The sequence below is a fragment of the Stegodyphus dumicola genome, chromosome 5 (assembly GCF_044657685.1).
Source record: "Stegodyphus dumicola isolate Sdum_Otavi_A_Nest chromosome 5, ASM4465768v1".
Classification (NCBI taxonomy): Eukaryota; Metazoa; Arthropoda; class Arachnida; order Araneae; family Eresidae; genus Stegodyphus; species Stegodyphus dumicola.
In genome coordinates, this window is record NC_140772.1 from 202,706,204 (window position 1) to 202,732,824 (window position 26,621).

The 26,621-nt window shown below is 32.1% G+C and overlaps 1 protein-coding gene across 2 annotated transcripts in view; it reads left to right on the forward strand.

Moving 5' to 3' along the window:
• Positions 1–3,628: 3,628 nt before the first annotated feature.
• Positions 3,629–26,621, forward strand: part of LOC118198572 (uncharacterized) — a 36,825-nt gene continuing 13,832 nt past the window's right edge. Inside the window, exons 1-6 of one of the 2 annotated variants that reach the window (XM_035370273.2) lie at positions 3,629–3,985; positions 4,065–4,204; positions 4,905–4,997; positions 6,691–6,829; positions 14,445–14,485; positions 23,201–23,270. In XM_035370273.2, coding sequence (XP_035226164.1) covers positions 3,949–3,985; positions 4,065–4,204; positions 4,905–4,997; positions 6,691–6,829; positions 14,445–14,485; positions 23,201–23,270 — 520 coding nt within the window. In that variant the 5' untranslated portion in view covers positions 3,629–3,948. The remainder of the gene's footprint in view (positions 3,986–4,064; positions 4,205–4,904; positions 4,998–6,690; positions 6,830–14,444; positions 14,486–23,200; positions 23,271–26,621) is intronic. The other variant, XM_035370272.2, reaches the window with a different exon arrangement.

Sequence of the window (26,621 nt, forward strand, 5' to 3'; positions counted from 1 at the left end):
AGACTCTGACTCACATCGATTCATTCGCAAAATAGTCGAAGAAACTAAGCTTAAAGCCCACACCTAATTACTGCCCGAAGATAAAGTTTTAAAAGACATAATAAGAGGCTTACCCATCACCACAGATTCCCAAACCATCACTCAAGAACTTCTTGAGAAAAGATTTAAGGTTAACTTTATTACACTATTAAGAAACAGAAAAGAAAACAAACCAATGCCGCTTTTCTTAGTATATATACCAAAATCAGAAGAAAGTAAGGAAGTATTCAAAATCAAACGCATAGGTCATATGAAAGTAACAATAGAATCATTACGCAAGAAACCTGGCCCCCCACAATGCTATAGATGCCAGGGATTTTTTCACAGTTCCCTGCTCTGCAGCAGAGACTGGGTTTGCGTCCGTTGCGGAGGCAATCACAAACCTATAGAATGCACCCGTAGTCGCGACCAGCCAGCCATATGTTATCACTGCAAAGGTCCTCACCCAGCCAACTTTTCAAATTGCCCAGCCAGACCAAAAAACAAACAAGTTCAGTTCCAACCCAGTCCTCCACCAGCAACCAATCCCTGGACTAACAGAAAACAAGACTTTCCTCCGCTGACATCAAACAGTAACGAAAATATCGCTGTAACCTCCATTCAAAACGAAATTCTAACAGAAGAAACTACCAGCACCGCAGAATCCTCCCTGTCAGACCTCTTTGACTTCTCTACGCTAAAAACAATCTAGACGTTACTGATACAAGGACTAAAAAACATTAAAACCAAGAAATTACCTCTTGATAAAATAATCGCAGTAGTCGAAATCATTGAAAAAATAGGAAATCATCTTTAATGCTAATAAATTCAAGAACAGATGCAACATAAAAATCCTCTCTTGGAACGCTAACGGTCTTTACCATAAAAAAGATGAATTATCAAACCTCATTACTGAAATTGAACCTGACGTAATACTCATACAAGAGACTCACCTTAAACCAGCACTCAAAGTACTTTATGCTAATTATAACACCTACCGTACTGATCGTGAGACAGGAAGAGGCGGTGGCATCATCACATTTGTTAAAAGGAGCATAAAACACACTCAAATTCCTAATTCCAGTACCACTTTTGAAAGTAACACAATAGAAATTGTAACAGAACATAAAAAATTCAAAATTTCGAATATATACATCCCACCAAATAATAATCCCAGCGCACAAGAATTGATTCCCCTCCTTAATTCTAATACTTCTACCATTGTCGGAGGGGACTTCAACGCCAAACACCCCTGTTGGAACCGAGGACCTGCTAACAAAAAAGGAAATGACATATTTAAACTCATTCAATCAAATAATTATAACATTCATGCTCCAGATGAGCCCACCCATTACGGGTACAATAGCACCACCACAGACTTCTTCATCTCAAATAACATTACTAACAGATGCAATATCTCTGTAATTTCAGCCCTGTCTTCCGACCACAACCCCATTGTATTTGAAATCCCCATTAATAAATACCTCCCCTCACTCGACAGAAGTATAGGAGTTACAAATTAGATCAAATACTCTGAAATCCTGAATAACTCCATACAAGGTAACCCATGCATCAACAATACAGAAGATTTAGAACACGAAGTCTCAAAATTTACCAACAGCATCAATTCTGCTTTAAAGGAAGCCACCAATACTTTTTATGTGAACAAGCCTTTCCTTCCCCTGCCTGCCGATATAAGAAATAGGATTAAAGAGAAAAACCGGATCCGTAAAAGATGGCAAACCACCAGGGATCCACAACTCAAACACGAACTAAACTCTATGCAAAAAGAAATCAACAGAAGAATCAAGAACTTCAAAAACCAAAAATGGACCAATTTCCTAAATAACCTAGCTATAGAGGACAATTCCCTATTTGACATTTCCCGCAAATCCAAGAAACCTTATAAACCTATTCCACCTATCCATGGACCTAGTGGAACATCATATACAGAAGAAGATAAAGCTAAATCTTTTGCGGACTATATGGAAGATACATTCACTCTTAATCTCACTCCGTACGACAATAACCATATTGAATGGGTCAACCAGGTGGTCAATAACTTCCTTAACACCCCTGCTCCGTACAACTTCACTTTGCTGACTACCCCAACCATCGTTGCCAACACTATCAGCGCCTTACAAACGAAGAAAGCCCCAGAGCACGATGGCATCTCGACCAAAGCACTGAAGCATCTTCCGATCAACGCTCTTATCTGCCTAACTAAAATAATCAACAACATTATCAAATTCGCTCATTTTCCTAACTCGTGGAAGTAAGCTATAATAATTGTTTTTGCTAAACCACAAGAAAAATCCAACTCTCCCACAGAACTATCGCCCTATCAGTTTACTTAGCCACCTGTCTAAAGTTACTGAGAAAATCCTACTTTTCCACATCCAAAAAATTCACACTTCCATGAATTTTCTCCCAGAAGAACAATTCGGCTTTCGTAATCATAATAGCACTTGCCACCAACTTCTTAGAGTTATCAACATTATCACTGAAGGCTACAACTGCAAGCTTCCGACCGGTGCTATATTTCTCGATATCGCGAAAGCTTTTGACAGGGTATGGCATCGAGGACTTATTTACAAACTAATCACTCACAATTTTCCAGATCATTTTATTCGCTTAATAGCCTCTTTTCTCAGCAACAGAACATTCAGAATCAAAATCGGTACTGCTTACTCTACCAGAGTAATCAATGCTGGTGTTCCACAGGGGTCGGCACTTTCGCCGTACCTTTTTAATATTTATACACAAGATATCCCTAAAGACCCTTCTGTTCATCTTGCACTCTTTGCCGATGACACCGCCATACTTACTAAAGCCTGCACTGTTATCGCCGTAAGAAACCAACTCCAAAGCTTTCTCATAAAACTGGAAAAATGGCTTACCCTTTGGAGGATTAAAATTAACACTGATAAAACTAAGGCAATAATTTTCCGTAAAGGAAACATGAAATACTATCCTCCACCCCCTGAAATATTTGACGAAGAAATAGACTGGATTAATGAAACTAAATACCTTGGAGTCACCCTTGACCAAAAACTTACCTTCAGAACCCATTTCCGGTCCGTAGTACAAAAATTTAAAATCACCACAGCTACTATGCGACCTCTTCTTGGTAGAAAAAGCAACTTATCTACTACAAACAAATTAATTCTATATCCCTCCATACTGCGCCCAGCTCTTCTATATGCAGCACCGATCTGGGGACATGCAGCTAAAACCAATATTAAACAATTACAAATTCTACAAAATAAAATTTTACGAGAAATTATTAATGCTCCTTGGTATATTCCCAACATCTATATCTACAGAGACCTTCGAATGGAACTTATTCAAGAGTATATTAAACGATTAGCGGTCAACTTCTTTTATTCAGTACAAACCCACAGTAATAGCCTTATTAGCACTCTCAGACACTCCCCGCGTCCCAGAGAAAAACATCGCTACCCTTGTGATATCCTCCCCCACATAAGATTCACAACCTTAATTGACTCATTCACGCAAAACTGACTCTGCGGTTTTACCACCCGCGGCTACATCTTATAACGACACTGAACTTGACACCCCCCCTTTTTTTCGCCGCCGCTAGTGCGGACCTCTCTCTTTCATCCGCCTCCCACACTCCTTTCACCCTTCTCTTTCTCCCCCGTCCCGATCTTTATCAGAAGTCGAGTAAAAAGATGTTTCTACATCTTGACACTCGAGAATAAAATACGATCTGTGTGTGTATAGTGCCGACTGGAACCTCCTTCCTTTCCTACCTCCATGATTGCGAAACATGGATAGCGGTATTAAGATGATGAATGTCACGTGATAGTAGGAACTTTTCTTTGCTACTATTACTAAAAGCGGGGGATACAAGTCTAAGACAATTTTTGGGTTTAGTAGAAGCACTTGTTTTCGTTTTCTATCGGAATGACTGATCTGAAAGGAAAAGTTGTGCTTATTACAGGTATTTCTTTGAAAGATAAATCTTGTAGAGTACTGTCGTAATGATTGTTCGGCTTTTAATGTTATTTCTTTACATTTAGGTGCTTCCTCCGGTATTGGTGCTAGTACGGCTGTGCATTTCGCTACTTTGGGATGCAAACTTAGTGTAGTTGGTAGAAACGAGATAAATTTAGAGAAGACTATCGAAGCTTGCACGAATGCTGGAACAGAAAGTTCTGATGTAAGCCCTTTTCTGTGTTCCCCCCTTTCTTTTTCTCATCTTTACCCCTGCGTGTAAAGTAGGCATTAATTAGCTGTAAATTTTTGAAGTATAAAATTACCCTTACAAGAATTATGAATTTTTGAGACCTTTAATGCACATATGAAATTTAATTTATTTGTATTATTAAAAATTTGATTATTCTATTGCATTTAAGTGCAGTTTATTCTATTTCTTTTAATGAAATTTGATGTCGTGTATTTTTTCATCATATATATTATTGCTTTGGCATTAGATAACCTTTTCATGTAACCTTGTTGTCCTTAAACTATATGCTTTTCACAACATAATCTTTTAGGTGATATTGGCAGGGTTTCTTGAAATATAGGCATATTTTGTAGCCTGAGCTTAATTTTATGACTATGACTAATGTATGGGCTGCAAACTCAAGAGGTGAGGGGGATATTTGCAAATACTCTGCGATAACATTTGAAACTCTCAAGACTTTTTTTAAAATCTAATTTGTTGTCATTTCTATTCCAGGTTTAAAAAAAAAAATGCATTAATTCTTGATTTCCCTTTTCTAATAATTAGCAAAGAATAAATAAGTGGGAGTGATAGCTAAAAAATGCATTTTATAAAAAATTTGCATTATAATAACATGGCTTTATAGTATATTTTATGACAGCAAATTATTATGCTTACATATTTATTTTCATAGATATTAAAGATGGTTGCTGATATATCTAAGGAAGAAGAAATTAATAAGATAATTAAGTCCACTATTGATTATTTTGGGAGACTAAATGTTTTGGTAAGTTAAAAATTGTAAATGACTATTTACTTTTCATTTCTTTAATCTGTACACTTGCATGCAAAATAGTCATTCTTTATTAGACTTAAAACTCAGTGTACTAACGATGTGTAATAATAAAGTTTAAAGCCCTGCATTTTACAATAAAAATATAACATTCAGAATAAAGCAATAATAGATAACATTTCATTTGGGAAAATTTTAAGTGTAGAAACAACTAATTTCTGACTGATAATCATGTTTTAAAAAGTAAGATAATTGTCTAATTTTATAATAAAAAAAGTCGTCATCATCAAAGGAAATTTCACATAAAATCAAGTAAAAGTCGATTGTTATATGATAGCAACAAGGAAGGGAAGAAATTCTGTGCTTATTTATACTGTTATATCTCAGGAAATGGGCAGGTTGGGTTTAATCCTAGTATCCGGTGCACATGGGATTTGGCTGCTTTTGGCGACTTTATGATGAGCAGTAAAAACGGGATATAAACGATGAGTAGTAAACGGGTCATTCAAAGAATATATATAGTTATATATAGTATATATTATGTATTTGGCTCTAGTGTAAAATTGGGTGCCCCTTCGATTAGCGACAATTTTTTGTAAAATTTTGGCGATGAAATCATATTTCTGGTTACCATGATAGTATAACTTTGCTTTAGCATCCTGATTTTTTTTAACCCCTTAACTGCCGCGGGCGTATATATATGCCTTGCTCAGCCGATGCGTTAACTGCCCCAGGCGTATATATACGTCCTTCCAAACTGCTATCATTTGCTTTGCGCTGCTACACCTAAAATTATTCGCAAAGTTAACGCATCGGCTGTGCATCTGGGGCAGTTAACGCATCGGCTGAGCAAGGCGTATATATACGGCCGCGGCAGTTAAGGGGTTAAATAAAAATAGATTGATGTGTACATGGACAAATTTAAACAGTGCACAATGCCTAGTTTGTGCAATTCTGGGATGTTTTTTTAAGTGAAAACAGATCGATGTGTACATGGACACACAGTTTATGCAATTCTTTGACTTTTTATTTTGGTTTTGTGTAGCGGCCATCTTGAAATTGTGTCTTCCTGACACCGATCTTGCCGTCAAAAAAGAATCTCCAATAAACAAGGGGCACCCAATTCTAAACTTTTACCATGTATTTACACACATAGTGTATAGTATATAGACGTTCTTTGGATCATTTTTGGTGTTGGCGATAATTTTCCAAATCGTGCCAAGGCTGCACCGTATACTAGGATTTTACCGCAGGTTGTAATAATCCATGGAAAGGGAGGACACTTTATGTGATTAAACAGAGGAATGGGGAAAAGTGTAGAATCACCCACTGCTTGGTGCGTTTTTAAGGATTGCACATACTCTGTATCCATGTACACATCGACCAATTTTCACTTAAAAATAAGATAAGAACTTTTCATCTGCCTGTTTTCGCTCATAAAGAAGTTTACTTTTTTGCTTAAGATGATCCTGCTAATGGCAGGTTTTAGCAATTGTTATTATATTCTTGGTACTTAATTTTGAATTAAATGAAATGTTAACTTATTACAACCAAAGTTTATTGTCTTTGTTAGTTTTCATTTTGTTTTCTTTTATGTAATATGTTTATTATTAATTATTTTATTTTAATTCATGCTTTTCAGTTTTTATAACATTCTTTATTGCATTTCACGTTTTTATAATTTTAGGTGAATAATGCTGGGATAATGAAAATAGGTACTGCAGAAAATACTGCCATGGAAATTTATGATGAAACAATGAATGTTAATGTTCGTTCTCTTTTTCTCATAACACAGTTGGCAATTCCACATTTAAAGAAAACCAAAGGTATGTTGAATATGAATTTAATTCAGAAAAAGCAAATGTATCATTATTTGAAAAAGTCAGAATATATTCAAAATTCTGACTTAGATATAAATCTCAAATTTTTCTCTTTTTGTTTCTTTTACATTTTATTTTTGCAAACTTTTTTTTTTTTTTTTTTTTTTTTGTCCTGTAAAGATAGCTTGTAAAAATAGAAACAGTTAGAATATTTGACTTTATAGCACTCACTTTAGATGAGTTATTGATTTTTCTTCAATACAATTACATTTTTGTTTACTTCTGATCGTCCGTGTCTTGAAATTTAGACATTCAGTTGAACTATCATGATTCTGACGTATCTTTTAGTATGCACATGTTAACCAACCTATAGATGCATATGCGAAGTATATGTCAGAGTACACATTTACACACTTTATATTTAGCTGCCTACTACCATGTCATTAATCAGTGCAATTTCTAGCAAGGAAACTTATAGAAACATGCTATTTCTAGGCTAGAAAATGCCCTGCTTCCTTTTCCTAGTGCATTTTTAGAATGATAGATGCATCAAAATAAAAAAATTTATTTTGGAAATATCTTATGCATTTACATAATATTTTAATATAAGATAAAATTGTAATCCCCTATTTTTCTGAATTTTGTTTTGTTTTTTTACCTTACATAGACCAAGATTCAGATTTTAGTGCTTAACTCACTAATTCATTTCTGTATCTGAGGTAAATCCAAAGTGATTATGATATGCATTCATATTGATCTTTGTGTGCTAATTATTTACAAAAACATTCAATTTCCGTCTTGAATTTATAATGATTTACTAGTGCTTTTCTCAGATTAAACAGTAAATTCTTAATTTCTGCCTGAAGACTTTAAGAAAGTGTAAAGTAACTATCATCATTTGTTTTGGAAGTATGAACACTTCAAAGGAAAAAAAAAAAAAAACCTACAGTGTTAATAATTGTCTATTTGTAGCAAAATTCAGATCTATCTTAATTTAATTTTTTATTTATTGCCTTATATTATATTTTGTAATTGGTGCTTAATATAATATATTAGTTTTTAAAAATTAAGCAACAAACTGAAAAACAATAAATTAGGGAAAAGTATTTTAAAATTTGGATATCTTAGTAATAGAGCTGCATTATGCAAAAGAGTGACTTTACGAAAATACAGTATGACTTACAATGAGCTGTTTAGAAGAGAATCTTTATTCATTGAGTGATGGAATAATCAAAAAATGTTGTGTAAAGTTTAGAAATGAATTCAAGGTGACATTTGCCAGCAGAGGCATAGACTTATTAGAAGTAGGTCAGTGACAGTCTGATATTACAAGATGGTCAAATGTTCTATGGTAAACTGGTTTTTGAACTGTTCAAATTACTGGTTTGAATAATTCTATTTTAGCTTAAGATGGAATAAAAGTAACAAAACCATAGGTGTTACAGAATACAGAAATGCTACAGAATAATAATTTATAGAATATAAGCACGAGAATACTGTAGTATTGCCAAAGAGTGCAACAAAAGTGTAACAATGAAATTAAAGATTTAAAACTCCCTTCAATTTTGGTGTCACTAGAATTGACAAAAATATGATCAATGACTTAAGACGGAAAAACTTAACTAATCATTAAATGAAAAGCAAATCTTAAACTAAAATATTAAATGTTAACTAATACAAATCTGTAAAAGGTTCACCTGAGAGCCTTATCATTCATACTGGACAGTTCTCTTAACCTTTTAAATTTTACCTTGAAAAGAGCTTACATGATGATATCTTCTAATTACTCTTCAGGTTTCACATACTTTACGATAACATATTTGTCTTCAAATTTTTCCCAAATAAAATGGTAACACACTTGAGTGTATATTCTGCTTAACACAGATTTTTGATCAACATAATAGCACTTTGATTGTCAAAGATAATAATACCCTGGTTACCCATTTCAATTTTACCTGCATCTTGTAGAAGATGGCACAACTGTAATACTTCTTTCACTGCAGTTGAAGCTCATATATATTCAGTCTAGGTGCTAGAAGTAGAAGCAGTGACTGCTCCTAACTACATCAACACTTTTTTTTTTTTTTTTTCTAAAGCTGAAAGAGGTATAAATGATGGTTTAACGAAACTTAACGAACTGTTTGAACCAAAAAAATTATTCGAGTAGGTTGTGCAATGCACATTCTATACAACACTATTCAAACAGCATCTGACTTACATCCAGTGGATGTTGAAAATATTACTGAAAAAATTTATTCGTATTTTTATATATAGACTGTGCGTGTTGAAAGTTTGAAGGATTTTTGTGAAAGCGCAGAAATCGAATATAAAAGAATTATTGGTTACAGCAAAACACGATGGCTAGCTCTTTTACCAGCTGTAGATAATATTTTCAAAATATACGAACCATTAAAATCATACTGTTTATCACACGATATGTCCAAGAATATTGCAGCTCTTTTTTGAAAATGACACATCACAAATTTGGCTTCAGTTCATCCACAACCAAGCTACATTATTTCACAATGCTGTGAAAATTATTGAAGGGGACAAAATTTTAGTTATGAAAGTGTCAAATGAAATAAATAATTTAAAAACAAAATTGCGAGAAAGAATTGATAACGATTACGTTCCTTTAGTTATTCGAATGCGAGAAAGAATTGATAACGATTACGTTCCTTTAGTTATTCGAAAGGACAGCACTAGGTTAGAAGAACAAGGGGCCATTAAATGACCTGATTTTCTGAAAGAAGTCGGAAATTTTTATAATAGCTGCTGGGAATATCTTGAAGAACAGAGAGTTAAATTAGAGGATATTAAAAACTTTCATTGGGTAACATTAAAAAAGGAGATTTTATGGGAATATGTGGAAAATTCTTTTTGATATATTAGTAACCATTTTCCAAAAAATAATATTTGCGAAAATGATATTTTTGATGAGGTGTCATGGTAAAAAGATAAGTTATTACTGATGAAAAAATTAAATGTTGGTTGTCTACAAATGTGGAAGCAGACAAAAAATGGACAGAGTTATTCTTTCTGTTTAAACAGAATAATATTCCTTATGAAAATATTTTGAAAACTGTAGAACACATGTTCTCCCTTTCAGGAACAATTGCAGCAACGGAACGTGTTTTTTCTAGTATCAATAAAGTATGGACAGTTGAAAAAACGCAGTTGAACATTAAAACTTTAAAATCTGTATTAAGGTTAAAATATAATTTGACCAATTCATGCAAGAAATTTTGTTGCATTTTATTGAATGATCCAAATCTATTGCAAAGTATTCACTTGGATAAAAAATATGACCATGAAAGAAAATCGTATTTTTTTAAAATAAAATATTAATTAAACATAATATTCAAATTATTGTTTTTATAAATATTTTTATAGTTACCAATAGTTAATAATAAATGTATTTTTGTATATTTATAGACAAGTATATGAATGTATATAAAATATATTTTTTGAATTATTGGTCTGCTTTCATAACTAAATTATAATTCTCATTTTATTCTATTTGTCCCACTTTTTTTCAATGAAAATGTGGTCACTTTAATTAAGAGGCTATTTCTAAATTAAATTATAAAGCTGATTTACATATTTTTATCTTACATATTCGCCATCTTTAAAGAGAAAAAAACTTGCTGACAGAAAAAACTTTTTAGAAGAAAGCATTAAACCTTCCGAAAATTTATTATTATTTTTAGAATACAGAGAGGACATCCCCAAAATTCAAATTCGGGAATTACTAGGTTATTACTAAATTAAATCATAAAGCTGTTTTATATATTTTTTATCTTACATATATGAGTTCTAGTTTTTGATCAGCTATTTGCATCATATTATACACACAAAAATACGTATGTCAATCAGAAAGTTTGTTGCACTACTGCGTAAATATGTTCCATCTAAGACTATTTGGATGAACAATTGTGTGTGGCAATAATTCAGACATGTACCTTTATTGCGTGATGTAGTGGCTTCCTCGAGGCAAGTTTAGCGTTTCTGATAATCGGTCGTAAACATGTCTCAACGGCTACAAATAGCATCCAAATTGGAAATGCATGCTGTGATTCATTTTTTGTGGGCAAAAAGGTGCAACTACATTGAAATTTATGGGCAGTTTCATAAAGTGTATGGTGAAAATGCAATGTCAGGTCAAGCTATCGTGAAAGGTTGCAACATGTTTGAGAATGGATGTACAGATATTGACGACGCTGCAACAAGCGCGAGGGAAGACCATCAACTGCAACAAATTTGGAAATCGCTGCTTGCGTGAATGAATGCATTCTTACAAATAGATGCATAACGATAGATGAAATCTCAAATGAACTGGTTATTTCTCATGGAAGTGTGCATAAAGTTATTGCCGATCATCTAAATTTCGTAAAATTTGTGCTCGATGGGTGCCACGTGTATTGACGGAGGAACATAAAGGAAAGCGTTTTGAAAGTGCATTTGCATTTCTGCAACATTACCAAATGGAAGGAAATGAGTTTTTGGACAAAATTGTGACTGGAGATGAAACTTGGATTTCCCACTTCTCACCTGAAACGAAATGCAGCTTGCTTGAGTGGAAACATTGCAGTTCCCCGACACAAACAGTGTCGAACTGTTCCATCTGCAGGAAAGGTGATGATGACACTGTTTTTTTAACAGAGAAGGTGTGGTGCATACAGAGTTCATGCCGAAGGGTGCAACAATGAATGCATCTTCTTATTGTGAAACACTAAAATGATTGCAACAATCATTTAAAAATTGACAGTCAGGTAAACTGTCGAACGGCATTGTACTCCTACATGACAATGCAAGACCGCATGCAGCAAAACAAACGTGTGACCTTCTGAAAAAGTTTAGGTAGGAAGTGTGGAATCGCCCTCCTTTGACTTCCATATGTTTGGTCCCATGAAACAAGAACTTTCAAAGCGACGATACCATTCGGATGCCGAAGTGAAAGCTTCAGCCCAAAAATGGTTATTGAACATTGGACAGGATTTCTTTGCAGAAGGCATTGAAAAACTTGTGCCATGCCTCGACAAATGCTAAATTAATGGAGGTAATTATGTTACAAAGTAGATTTTGAATGGAACTTTAAGATATAAATAAAGTTATTGTAAAGTTTTGCTCTTATTTTGTTTTCTTAGGCTGTGCAACTAACTTTTTGACTTACCCTCATACATTAAACTTTAGTTTGAATAACATTCGTTTTGATGTGTCTCCTTTTTTTTTTTTTTTTTTTTTTAAAAACCCTTTGCGGCACAGTGTGTCCGGTCTGGACACGTTTAAAAATCTCCTTCTGTATGCATAGAAAAATTGAATGAAAAATGATTTATATGTTACTATAGGTTATTCTGAACCTTTTTTATTTGAACCTTCTTTATTCTTTTTATTCTTTATTTTTATGCCATAGTAGATGGCAGCTCAACACAAACCAGTCCATATATTTTAGCCATGTTTAGTTTTTTAAGACTCTCATTTTTCAAAGAAATCTTCCAGATTTTTTTAGGGTATAAAAGGAATTGTTTGAAAAAAAATTCTATGTTATTTTTTTGGCTGTATGCTAATCTCCTTATTCTATATTAGTTTTAAATTTTTACCTTGAAATCTTGCTTTTAAAATCAAACGGCGAAGGGCACACCGATAAACTAGGACAACTGAGAGTCTGTATTCTTTGTTTCTCTGCATCTCATCGGTCGGTTCATTGACAACAAAGCTCGTTTCAGCATTCTTTTCGAAGTTGTATTCAATCAGTGTGCCAGCACTTTGGGCACACACAGAATTAAAACGATAAGTGCTATCTTCACAAAATTTTACTTGTGTACTCCTGTAGGCCTAATTAGACTGCATACCCTTTTTTTTTTTTTTTTTTTTTTTTTTTTTTAACTACTATGATATGCGCCCTCAAGTCGCCAAATTTCTCGCCAAACATTTTTGGCGAGAAACTCCACGCTGCCATATTGCTATCTAAATTTTTTGTCTACATTTCGAACTTTAAGCCTAAAATGTCTCCGAAAACACGGTTTTCATGAATGCAAAAATCACGTTTTGAACACACAATTTAAGCTAAAAATCCGGAAAAAAAAATTTAGAAAGCAAAACCGTAAAGTTTCTAACCAAAATTATTTGACAAGAGTCCATGTACTCAGCGATATGTTTTAACTTTAAAAAAAATCTACGAATTGCACAATTTAAACAACAAACGAATCCACGAACTACGCACACCTCACTTTAATACATTAACATAACAACAATAAATTTCAAAGAATACCATGTACATAGCGTCCTGTTTCAACTTAAAAAAAAAATCTACGAATTGCACAATTTAGGCAAAAAATGAACTACGCACAACTCACTTTAGCAAATTAACATAACAATAAATATCAAATAATATCATGTACACAGCGTCCTGTTTCAACTTAAAAAAACATCTCCGAATTGGATAATTTAGGCAGAAAATGAATCTACAAACTGCGCACAACTCACTTTAATAAATTAACATAACAACAATAAATTTCAAAGAATACCATGTATACAGCGTCCTGTTTCAACTTTAAAAAAACATCTATGAATTGCACAATTTAGACGGTAGGCACTAATCAACAAAATAGCTAAAATAAATATAAAACAATTAAAAAAAACAACAATAACAGAAATTCATACTAAAAAACAATGAACATAACATTTTACAAAATAAGAACAAAAATAAAATGCACTTACCATGAATTAATGCTTCAGCAGAAATACCAATTTCCATACCGCCACGTAATCACTATCGTATTTATGACAGCCAGACACACTATCCAGAAAATTCATACTATGGTTCACAAATAAATAAAATAACAAATAATCACAAATCCCTACTTTTATCATGCACAGCCACTAAAAATAATCTTTCAGACTCTCTTTCCACACCTCCAAATACCCACTGCCCCTCAACAGGATGGCCATGACAATATTTCCTTTTGCCGAACTTCAATTCAACAACTTCTACCATTTTATCTTTCCCCCCTAGCTTCTCAGACACAGAGCATGACGCAAACCAACGAACTTCACCGAAAGATTTTTCAACGTCAACAGGGTTACCATACAACACGCAATCGCACCAAAAACCGGCACAGAATACAAATCGCCACATTTGGTGAAATTAGGGCGTATATCAGAGTTGTACCTTTTTTTTTCATCAAAACTCCGATTTTAAAAGGGTTAAAGAAAAATTTCTAAATTTCTAATTTTTAGTCTATCATCTATATGATATAACAAATTTGTATCTTCCATCTTGTTCTTTACAAAGGTACTACTTATCTGAATGTTGTTGAAAAACACCATAGAAAAAAATTCCTAAATAACAGTTCATTTTAAAGTTAGTAATAAAATGGTAGAAAAGTGTAATATCGTGAAAATCAATAGCACTATAAAGTAATAATCACTAAATAATATACTTTATAAAATGTATATGCGAAAATAACAAGACATTGGTGATGTATTTTAAATTTATGAACCCTTACAATGTAAATCATGAAAATATTGAGGCATAACTTAAAGAATGTGTGTAGAATATATTGCTTATCATTTAATTCATTTATTTACCAATGAATACTTATCAAACCTTTTATTATAGGGAATATAGTTAATGTGTCAAGTGTAGCTGGCCTTAGATCTGTAAGTATATATGTTTCTGATTATTATGCATTTAAAGTTATAGTAGTTATTTGGATTTCTTTTTAGAACAATAAAATGGATGTTAATGTTACTGAATATTCTGGTATAATTTGACCTATAATTTCAAACTCTATTTTTCAAATTTTAGGTATATTTGCAGTATAATGTGCACCCTTTTCTTTATAAAGAAACCCGAAATATAACATGCATGTTGCTGTCATTTTTTGGTCATCATTTAAATATTTTCCCCGGGCTTCCAAACAATGTACTGAATTGACAAGCAATAAGAAAAACCTTATGTGTGTGTGGGGGGTGGAGTGCTTGAGGAAGTAAGTAACTCTGCGAAGAGGAGGGGTGGTACTCAGTGCAGGTGTGCGTGAAAATCTTATAGTAGGATTTTGAAATAGTGGACAGAATTTGGAGTAAGAATGCACTTGTGACCCAAATGAATTCGCAGAATTAGGAGTTGGATGTTTTCTTTTTCTGTACTCATTTAAAGTCCTCATTTTTAAGCGAACATCGAAGGCTTTAATAAATCACGTTTGCTTTAGTTGAAATACAGTTGATCTAATATTCCTTTTAGTAGTAAATATGGCTCCTTTTTCATATAGTGCATTTTCCCTCTTTTAGTAATAAATATGTAAATAGTAGTAAATGTGATTAAATTAAACAAACACAGTGCTCTTATCAAATGTGAAGTCATCCAGTCTAAGAAAGGAAATTGGAATTTTGCTTTCGAAAGGTGTTTGGTGCTGGTGAAATCTCCATACACGGGTGGAAGAAAAATCGCTGTAATTAATATACCAGAGAATAAATGTACTTTGTATAAAGGAGTAATAAAACGATCTATCCTAGAAGAAAGTATTGCAAAGTGGATCCTAAAAAAACTACCGGAATGGATTAATTGTAACAAGAAACAAAAAAGAACGCAATTGAAAGCGAAAACTTTAAAGCAGCTTTGAGTTGGTGAAGTTGATTTATGGTAGGAGAAAAAACAAATGTTTTGTAAAGGTTTCTGAAAAATTTGGCAGAAAAATTATTTGCTGTCACATATTGGAAATATGGATGACCAGTAATGTTTGATTATGATAGGAAATAAAACAATTGATGTGAAAGGAACAAAGACGTTTCTCGTAAAAACAACAGGTCATGAAAATTTCACCTCACCATAGTGCTTTCCTTAGCAGATAGTAAAAAATTTAAACACATGGTTATTTTAACAGAAAAACAATGCCAAAATGTAATTTCCCGGATAGTGTTTTTATTCATGTTCACAAGAAAAGATGGATAGATAAAAACAGTGTGAAATTGTAAATAAGAAATATTTGACAAAAGCGTCCTGTTGCCTTAAAGAATCCAGAAAGTCTTTTAGATTAGGATATGTTCATAGCCCATCTAATGGATAATATTAAGAAATTGTTGAAAGAGTGTAATACAGACATGGTAGTTATTCCACATGGATTAACACCATTAGTTCAGCCTTTAGAAGTGTGTATCAATAAATCATTCAAAAATTTAAAATGACAGTAAAGTACATGGATTTTAGAAGGTAAAAATCATTTCAACAGAAGGAAGCCAAATGCATCATGCCAGTCTAGAAATAGTGTGCGAGTAGATAATAAAAGCATGGAATGAAATTTAACCTGACAGTGATTAAAAAAATTATTTAAAAAATATAGCATATCCAACAATGTAAATGGAAGATGATTATATATTTATGGATTGGAGTAACTATGATGGTGAATATGAAACAGAATTTGATGATGTGCCTGAAGATATAAAAGAATACTAATATGACAATTTTTTCATGCTATCTGATAATGAAAAATTTTAAGTTCACAAGGTAAGTCATTTAAATAAATAGGAACATGTAGAAATCTAATTTTTGTATGCTCAACTTTTCCTTATTTTTAAATCTATCATTTTTATATCGGTGTATGATGCACATCCGTAAATTTTGATTTTATTTTTCATGTTAAAACTGCTCTTTATATGCTGTAATGTAGGGTAATTCAACAATAAAAATAAAAACTGTATGCTGTTACTTTGATTTTATCTTTTAAGCCTTAAATGTACAATATCTATTGAATAATTTTTCTAGGCGATACCGTATAATTTTTTTAACGGTGTCGCATTTGCCTAATTAACCAATGATAATTATTTTAGCTGTATTTTTATTTCATCTGCAAACAATATAAATATGTTTCTAAAATATGAAAAGTCTTTTCTTCTTATTCCTTTCTTGTAATGAATATGTTTTAATGCTATAGAGTTTTACATATGTTTATCAGTTAGCCTCCTTTTTGTGATAAATCCTGTTATTTTACTAGCCACAGAATGGCTGTTTAATGTCATTTTACTAGCCATAGAATGACTGTCAAATGTTTTAATTTTTGAATTTGTTCTATTATTAATAGTTTTGCGGTTTAATCAAGATTATATTTCAGATATAGATGCTTAGAGAATTTAGGCATGCTATTATAGTTTATTAGATATAGCTAGCAATTTAGATTATCCTTGCCTGAGAACATTTTTTCATCAGTAAAATTATATATGAGGAGAAAAAAAACAAAAACATCTTTTTATTAGTTATCATTGTTTTAAGAGATGCAACACTTTAGGCAGATAAATCTAAATTTTTCTACCAAAATTTTTCTTCTCTGCTTAAAAAAAAGACTATTAGGTTTAACTATTAGATTTGATTCATTATTTAAAATCTTCTAGAAAATAGTTTACATTTTAAATCATTGCTATTTTTCAATTGGGAAGATTTATCTTTTATTCAGTTACTGTAAATTATCACAATCTTTAAGCAGTTGAACCCTGTTATGACAAACTGGGCTTTTACTTCTGGATGTAACTAACAAATCTTTTGGTCTTGTCTAATTTCCTGTACAGTTAGGGCCATTTATGTTGGGATTTATTTGAGCTAATAAAGTCCATTTCTTGTGTCGACTAGCTGCGCTATACCTGAAGTTCAGATTTTTCAACTGAAGAAAAACCAGTTTTTTACAAAACCATGAAGCTATGTAGGCTGTGCCAGATGTCTCCATTAGCTCAGATAAACTCTATTGTGAATGGCTTTTTAATGTTATTTTATACTATTATGGCAAACTTCCAAGAGTAAGAAAATTGGATATAATAAACTGTGTGGATATCTTTAATCAAAATTTTTTCATATTTCTTTCAGAATATTCACAATTGAAAATTTTACTTAGATGTTAAAATCATCAGTGTTTGGTTTATTAGAGTCCACATTCCATTTGTAGTGGAAAACACCATTATATTATTTTTTTTTCTTTGTGTTCTAAACAAAGCTCTTTGGAACAAGTGTGACACTCTAGTCGAATGAGGATAAAATAAGCATGTCATAGGGCACCATTTAGTATACATAACCTGTGAAAACATGGATTGATTCTCTGATTCCATTCAAATTCTTAATGAGCTGCCAAACAGAACTCTATTCAAGGCCGATACTATGATGGAAATTTTGAAATTTTTGGTGTTTGATTTAAGTAGTGAATTTTTGTGTGCAGCTTTATGATTAATTCTCTTTATTCTCTTATGGGAAGAAAATGTTTTATTGCCATTGGTTTGATTTGTTTGAGTATAAGTGCTCGATCCTTCGAATAGGGTTTTTTTTATTCTTTAGTTCTTTTGCAAGACACAAGGTATTCTTTGTAAAGGTTCTTGAATCTGGGTTTCAACCATAAATATATTGGAGGAAATGATTGTGTTTTCACTGCCATAGGATAAGATACATAGGTGATGAAATTATTTTTCTTTTTCATCTTATCCAGAAATGTGAAAATTTCTCATATTCTTTGACCAAAATCTCTGCATTCCGTTTCGTTGTCAAAACATCATCTGTAGTAGCCAGAGACAGTTTATCTAAATCTGCAGTTAATGCAATATGAAAAAATCAATCTGCTTGTAGAAAATATTTAGGTACGTGGAAATAGTTGAGAAATGTAGAGCATAGGCATGTTAAAGAACCATTGCTGAAATACGTTACCATTCAAAGAAACTTTAATCTGCCAGTACCTTGATGAAAACTTCAAACAAAGGCCGATGAATTTGTCAACATTTTGGAGACACTCGAAAAGAATGAATAAGAAATTTAATAACTGCATGTAATCATAATTCCAATTAAATCCTATTTTTTAAAAAAATTAGACTTATTATTTGCTTCTTTCACTAGATAAGGCAAAGTTAATCAGAGTTTTTCCTTATGCTAATTTAATTTATACATGTTTTTGTGAGATAAACCATCTTTTTATTGCATCAGATATGGCAAACCAAACTTCAGATCCTTAGAAGTTCTTTATTAAAATTTTCATCTTGCATTCTTATTTTGTTACTGACATGTTTAATAAATATCCTTTGTATACCATATATTCCAGTGTATAGCGTGCACCTGTAATTGGAAACTACATATTTTTAATTTTTTAGGCCTATTTACCATGTAGTGCACATTTTTTTCTTTACGAAGAAACCTAAAAGATATATGTGGAATGCTATTATTTTTCGAAGCTGTGAATTCGAAGATTTTTTGCAGGCTTTCAAACAGTGGTATACTGAATGACAAGTGATAAGGTTAACAGTAAATGTATTGAGAAAATGCTTCAGGGAGTTATTGATTGTGCTAAGAGGGTAGATTATATTTAATGCAATTGTGAGCAAGAATGTAATTTTAAGGTTTTGAGAAAAGGGGGGGAATAATTTGGGATATGAAAGTACTTCTGACCTGAATGAATTTGCGGAATTAGGGTCAGATGTTTGCTTTTTCTGTAGTCATCTGTAGCCATGATTCTGAAATGAACATTGAAAGCTTTAGTAAATTGCATTTACTTTACTTTAAATGCGGTTGATGTAGTTTTTGTTCCTTCTAGTAATGCTGTTTCTGCCAAAAACAAAAAAAAACATAGTGCTGGTTTCAAATGCAAAGTCATTCAATTTGCAAAAGGAAATGGGAATTATGCTGCAGCAAGGAAGTTTGGTTTTCAGGAAAGCTCCATATGTGAATGGAAGAAAAATTATATCACAATAATTGATATGCCAAAGAAGGTATGTTTCTTCTGGGATAAGCCATATCCACAACTAAGTGTTACCAGCTGGGTCATGGAAAATCATCGGTATTGCCAGTAATAGTATTTAGATAGATGTAGAAAAAAAAAAGAAAAAAATGTTGCTCATCTTTACCTTATTTTTAAATCTATGATTTTTATTCTGGTGTGTAATGTGCGCCTGCAAATTTTGATCTAATTTTTTGTATTAAAAGTACGTTATACTCCGAAATAATACGGTATGTAATACACTTCATATTTTTATTAATTTAATAACACTATAAATATATCTGTGTATTATTCAGCTTCTTTGGTTTGATGTAATATTTGCATCATGTTCAGTTTGGCATCTAAATTATTTACTAGAAGGTTAGTGTAAGAAAGAAATATTTAAAATTTTGATATAAAATATTTCCTTTACATGTCTTTGGATAATTCCTCTAATTTTTATATTTAAAAGCTGGAAACACATGATGCTTTATAATTAATAGTTGCCTAAATATGAAGTAACATGCAACAAATTTTTAATGTCTTCACGCTTCAAATGAGTTTTTGAATATTATTCAAGGACGTAATATACATATATAAAATACTGTATATTTTTCTACTAGCTTATGAGCACAGGGTTCTAAAAATTTTCAAATATTCTCATAATTCTCCCTTTTCTCAAGTGAAAGTGAGCTCCCCTAAATTTTAATTGGACTCATCTATGCAGTGATTGTTTTTATCTTACTAATTGCGTTCAGGGATTTGGGGTGCATGGGTTTTCGATGAAACTGTAGCAGTTAAGAGCTTCATGTAAATGAGAATATCCAACACTTTTGATGCTTTTGAACATGGAAACTCGCTGAACATTACCAAAGATGACGATGGTGGTTACTTGCAATCTGTAGCAGATGACTTGCAAAATTCCAGCAGCAGTGAAAGATTTGAGGCTCTGAGAGTGGATAAGAACGAGCGATTGAGATTCAGGTACAGGGAAGTGGGAATAAAGGCATCATACTAAATATTGTTTCTTATTGGTTTTACGGTTTTTCTCCCTCTTTACCATACGCTTTCAAGGTGTAACTGGAAAACATGTCCAGTTAGCACTCACAGAGTCTGAAGTTGGAATCTTGGTGAGGGCACTGCATTCTTTTCATGCTTCCTGCTCCACAAACCTATGATTTTACAAGCTGTATCCTAACTAAAATGCAGTGGACAATAATTTGTCATCACCATGGTTGGCAGTTGGGTCGCTGCATCTCCAGTCCCCTTTTAAGTGGGGGAAATGTAAGGTTTTTCTTCCTATACTGCATGCCGTCGCAGTGTAACTGAAAAGTACATCCAGCTAACAGTGAGCAGGTCCAGAATTCGAATCCCAGCAAGGGCACTGTAATTTTTCATGCTTCCTTCTTCAAAAACCTAATGATTCTACAAGGTTTCTTTGAAATAAATAATACAGTCAAAAGTCGTTAATCCAGATTCGTCAGGACTTTGGCAATTCCGGATTATCGATTTTTCCGGATTATAGATCATCAGTTTGAATCTGGTAAGATGGCATGCAGAAATTACAAAATTAAAAATATGAAACCGTAATTTATGAAATAAAGAACAATTATGATCTAAAGGGTATCAAAATTTACAAAAAAAGAGCTTAATATTTGTTTATTTTATTAAACATTTCTTTCAATGTGCGCATGCGTAAAGCATACATTACGCATAGTCGAAATTAGGAAATTGCAACCAGAAAACTATTTGATGTGTACTCGTGATATTTATGATGACGAGGAATTTGATTTAAATCATATCAAAGACGGAATACATCAAGATGAAATACTACATTTAGTAAGGAATTATAAACTGAATAAAATAAAAAAACATCTGCCCTGAAGATAAGGATAGTGCTGACAGATCAACTTCCAGTTCATTGCACGCTGTGATGTCCCCTCCCCCTGCAGAGCAGCGTGAAATTGATAAAGAGATTTCGGAATGGTTAAGAAACAAAGGATATGCCTTTATCCATTTTTTGCAGCAATTCCACTTTTTGTTTAATGGACTTCGAAACGTACTTTCGCTTTGTAGATCCTTTACATATTAGTAAATATATATCGGAAATTATATTTGACATAATCGAAAGTTCAAGCTTACTTTTATAAAATTGCTCTAACAGACTGCAAAAAATAATAAACCGGATCCAATTCGAAGATTAAGGAACAACGCAATCTGCAACATTAACTGAATTAGATAATTTTAGCTTAGCTTATACCGTCTGTTATACATTAAAGGCGCATGTGCACATGCATATTTGCAGCCATAAAGGTCTTACGCGCACGCGTAAATGCAACGCATGCGCAGAAAGTTTGTAGCTTTGAGGTCCGAATTAACGACTTTTGACTGTACTGTGATAATAACTTGTGATTTATGCATAAATACTTTTTATTTGTTTGTACTGTAACTGCATCCTTTGGAAATTAAATTCAATTAATTTTCTTTATCGATGTTCATAAGATAAAGCCAGTTAAAAAGGGGGCGATATATGAATAAATGCAGCATTATAAATTGTTTCTGGTTTGAAAAATGTTAAACATTCAAATGTGAACAATCTGTTTTTTAGATCTACATCCTCTCAAAGAAAGGATTAAATATTAATCTTATTTTGTAATATGAATAATAATAATAAATTTTAACAAACATGTATATATGTAAAAAAGCAAATTTAAAGTTAAAAAAAATTTAAAGTTAAAATAATTAAAAAAATTTAGTTTTCAAACTAATCTACAATATAATTTAAATTCAGATAGCATAAGTAAATCAAGTGCAAAACCAAACCATGAAAATAAATTCACCAATTTAGCAAATTAAGATTAAAATTTTTTTTAAAGAAAATGCATAAGTGAATGATTGTTGAGCAGGCAGGAGACAGACTTATGAAGGGGAAGTTGCCTCCAAACCTAACTCTTCAATCATTCAATTCGTGTTTCGTCATTCATGCAGTCAAGGCTGCATGAATGACGAAACAAGAATGAATGGAGTTAGATTTGGAGGCAACTTCCCCTTGATAAGTCTGTCTCCTGCCTGCTCAACAATCATTCACTTATGCATTTTTAAAAAAAAATTTTAATTTGCTAAATTGGTGAATTTATTTTCATGGTTTCGTTTTGCACTTGATTTACTTATGCTATCTAAATGTAAATGATATTGTAGATTAGTTTGAAAATTAATTTTTTTAATTATTTTAACTTTTTTAATTTTTTTAACTTTAAATTTGCTTTTTTACGTATATACATGTTTGTTAAAATTGAAATTTTATTCCTTGCAGCAATGGCGCAAAGAATTAATTAAATTTAAATTTGTATTTAAATTCATTTTATTCTTTTGAAATAATAATAATAATAATAATATATAATTAATTTATAATTAATCATATTTTTATTTAAAAGAATTTTTTAACTAGTCTTTGCTTCTACATGCATTCGATATTTTCCATTTTCAACTGACCCTTAAACTACAATTTATGAAGAAAATGTTTTTGATTTATTCTGATGATTCTTACTACTATTGTAATTTATTCATTTCGTTGACATTCTTACTACTTTAATGTATTTTGATTGCGTGTTCTTTGATTTTTTAAAATTTATTTTGATTATATGTATTGTATTGATTATAGTTCCCAGGAGTAGCAGCTTACTGTGTAAGCAAAGCTGCTGTTGATCAGTTAACAAGGTGTACAGCTTTAGGTAATTATATGCATGTTTAAATATGAGATTGAACATTGATTTTTTTTTAAATTCTGATTTTTTGCAGAGTTAGACGGACTAAATCTGATAAAAGAATGCATAAATAGTTTCTTGTGAATATTGTTTTTATAATCATTTTATATATATATCATTTATTATTAATGATATATGATTATAAGTATATACAGTACAAAGTTCGAAATCTGGACGTCCATTATCCGGAATGATCTAAAATCCAGACCTCAAAACCACCAAAACCGTTTTTCTTTTCTCCCCTCTGCGCATAATAAAACATCTGGAGAGTCCCAATTCTTAATTTCACTTCGACACTAAATAAAATACCTTGTTATTGAAGTAGCAATCATTTATCATAAATTTGTACGATCAGTAATTTGACTCCATTGCTGTGCATCTGCTTTGGCACACATCTCAAACTGAAACATTCCACATAGATACATCGGTGATCTGATGCCAACCTGGCAAATCATTATTTATCATACTTTCCTTTCATCACCACATGTTTATTAAAACATGACAACATGTTTATCAAAACATGACAACTCATGTAGCAATGACTAAACAATTTTTTTATGTTAGTAATTGAATAATAAAGGAGTATGGTAACCTTTTATGTTGACATTATGCTTGGCGATGATTACAGATTTAAGGAATTAGCAGAGTTTAGGACCCACAGAGACTGCATCTGGCAGTAAGATATCTAGCACATGCCTTCAATAAGGCTTAAGTATATGTGGGAATTTATTTATTCAGAACCCTGATAAGCCTTAAGCATGTGCAAGAAATAGACATAAGTATAATAAATAACTAAACTAATACAATTCAGGCTTAATTGTCTCAGTGCACGATGAAAGAAAGATAAAATTTAATGGAATAACTTGTCATTAGTCACCAAGCTCATAAGGCATAGTCAAATATGTATAGTGAAGGATAGTTAAATTTGATGATGATAGCCGCTAATTTTAAAGGTTTTCGGATATTGCAAAACAAAGGTGAAATTTTCCAATTAACAGATTTTGTAAAGAAATGTGGAGAAGTGGTAATAAATGAAGACGATATAAAATAAGTTTTTCATTTGGATACAATGCTCCTCAATTATTAATCAGTTAATGAATGATGAAATCTGTAGTATGGTTTTAGATCCAGAAAATACCGCTACCGATAGTGAAGAAAATGACACAAATCTCTGAAAATGAGAAAATTTCGATCGACAAGTTAGTCGGAATTCTTGAAACAGCAGTTACAGGACTTCAACAATGTAACAGAACAAGAAATTATGTCTGTCTACAGAATTAAAGAGAAAGTATGAGCACACACACAAAACAAAAAAACAAACAAACAAAAAAAAAAAAAAAAACTAGATTTAAACTGATGATCTAATATCTGGAATCACCGAAGTCCTGATGAGTCCGGATTTCGGACTTTGTACTGTATATCATAATTTTTTATGGCATTGTGAACCAAATGAGTTTAGTTGATATGTTTATTCATTTAGCATTCATCAGTCTATTTTTATAAGTAGTTTGGACTAACAAAAGTCTTCTTTTAAAGTACTTTCTTAATAATTCATTCTTTCTAACTTAAAAATATGTAAGATAATGTTCTAACTTTAATTTATACTAGCACCTAAACCTTTCTAGTTTGGTTGTTTCCTCTTTCTATTGTAAAACGATAAAATGCTAATAATAAATCTTCCTGAAATACATCATTTTAAAATTAATCTGTGTCATATGGTTCTTACATAATGCTAATGACACACATTTACATAAAAGTAAAATCTCTTATCTAATCCAGTCAAACCAAAACTTTTATTAAGCAGATAGCAGTAAGACAATGCTATGCATCTCTGCTCAGAAAATGCAGGCTGTTGCAAAAATTACTTTTCCTCATAACTCATAAAACTGAATATAAAAATTATTTTGTTTCGGACAGAAACTAACCAACCAGCTGTATGTTGTCCTACATTGTTGATCAAAAAATCACATTTTCGATTTTTCTGTAGCCAAAATTATTTGAAAAAGTATCTTCTTTTAGTGAATTGGATTTTCTAGATGTGTTTCACATTCATAAAAGTCTTTTATTTTTAGTTAACAATCCAAATTCAAATCCACCTTTACCCTAGGCTTTTAAAGAAGTTATTTCATAAATGTGTTCATTTCTAATCAGTAGATGGCACCAGTAGTTTTCTTTCTTTCATTTTTATCACCTGAAGGCTTGACCCTGGCATCCCTTTCGTCATTTGCATTTCGCCGTTGAAGAAGAAAGTTCTATATTTGAACCTTCGAATCTAGTTCTGTACATGTATGAAAATTACACTGATTTTTGTTACTTTAACTCATTCCAATAATCACTATTCAGCATATTTTGACTCGAATATGAAAAGTACATTAAGTGTACAATAATAGGCATACCTCTTATGCTAGTTTAGCTAATATATGTTTACTTTGAAACATAGACAACCTGGAATAAGGATATCTTTTTTTCTGATAGCTACTTTTAAATGGTTTCTATTAACTTAATTACCTAGAATTTCAGATTAAGTTTTCATGAAGAGACAACATGCCACTGTTGAAACAGCAGACATACACTTGTCTGCATTTCTTGGAGACTCATCCTCTTCTCATCATAAAGCAAAAAATCCGTCCCCTACCCCTTAGGGGTTCCAAGCCCTTCAAAATTGTTCTCAAATGTCTGGTTCCTTTCTACAAGGTCAGCCCCTCCTTTGCTATAACTTACATTTTAGGAGGGAGAAGAGGAAAACAAGTACCTCTTGGAGAAATGTAAAGAAATGCCCTTCCGAAGATGAAACTTTTATCTGTTCTTTAGAACATTTGGGTGTTGCTAGAAGTTTAAAAATGTAATGCCTTTTTTGTTTTTTTGCATTTTACTCCTCTTGCATGGTAATTCATTCAATGTTTTTTGGGAACAATTACATTTCAGGTGAGGATTGGCTTGCTTTGTTAGATGTCTTTCTAAAAGAAGAGAGTATTCCTCAAAGCTATATTCTAAGCATTACCTTATTCAGTTTAAAAATGAATTCTGTTCTGAAGGAACTTTCTTCAACTTCTAAGGATCATTGTATGTTGATGATCTCAGGATAAGTTGCTAAGGTCCAGATATCAGATATGTGGATAGAAAATTATAGATTGCTATTAACAGGATTCAGAAAGGGTTAAATAAACAAAGATTTATATGTTCAAAACAGAAGACTTCTTTTTTGTAGATAGTGTGATCTCTGTGTTGAGCCTGAGCTGTGTCTTCATGGAAAAATGATTCTAGTTCCAAGTTCTTAGGAGTGTGTTCGACCATAAACTAATGTTCCTTCCACATGTC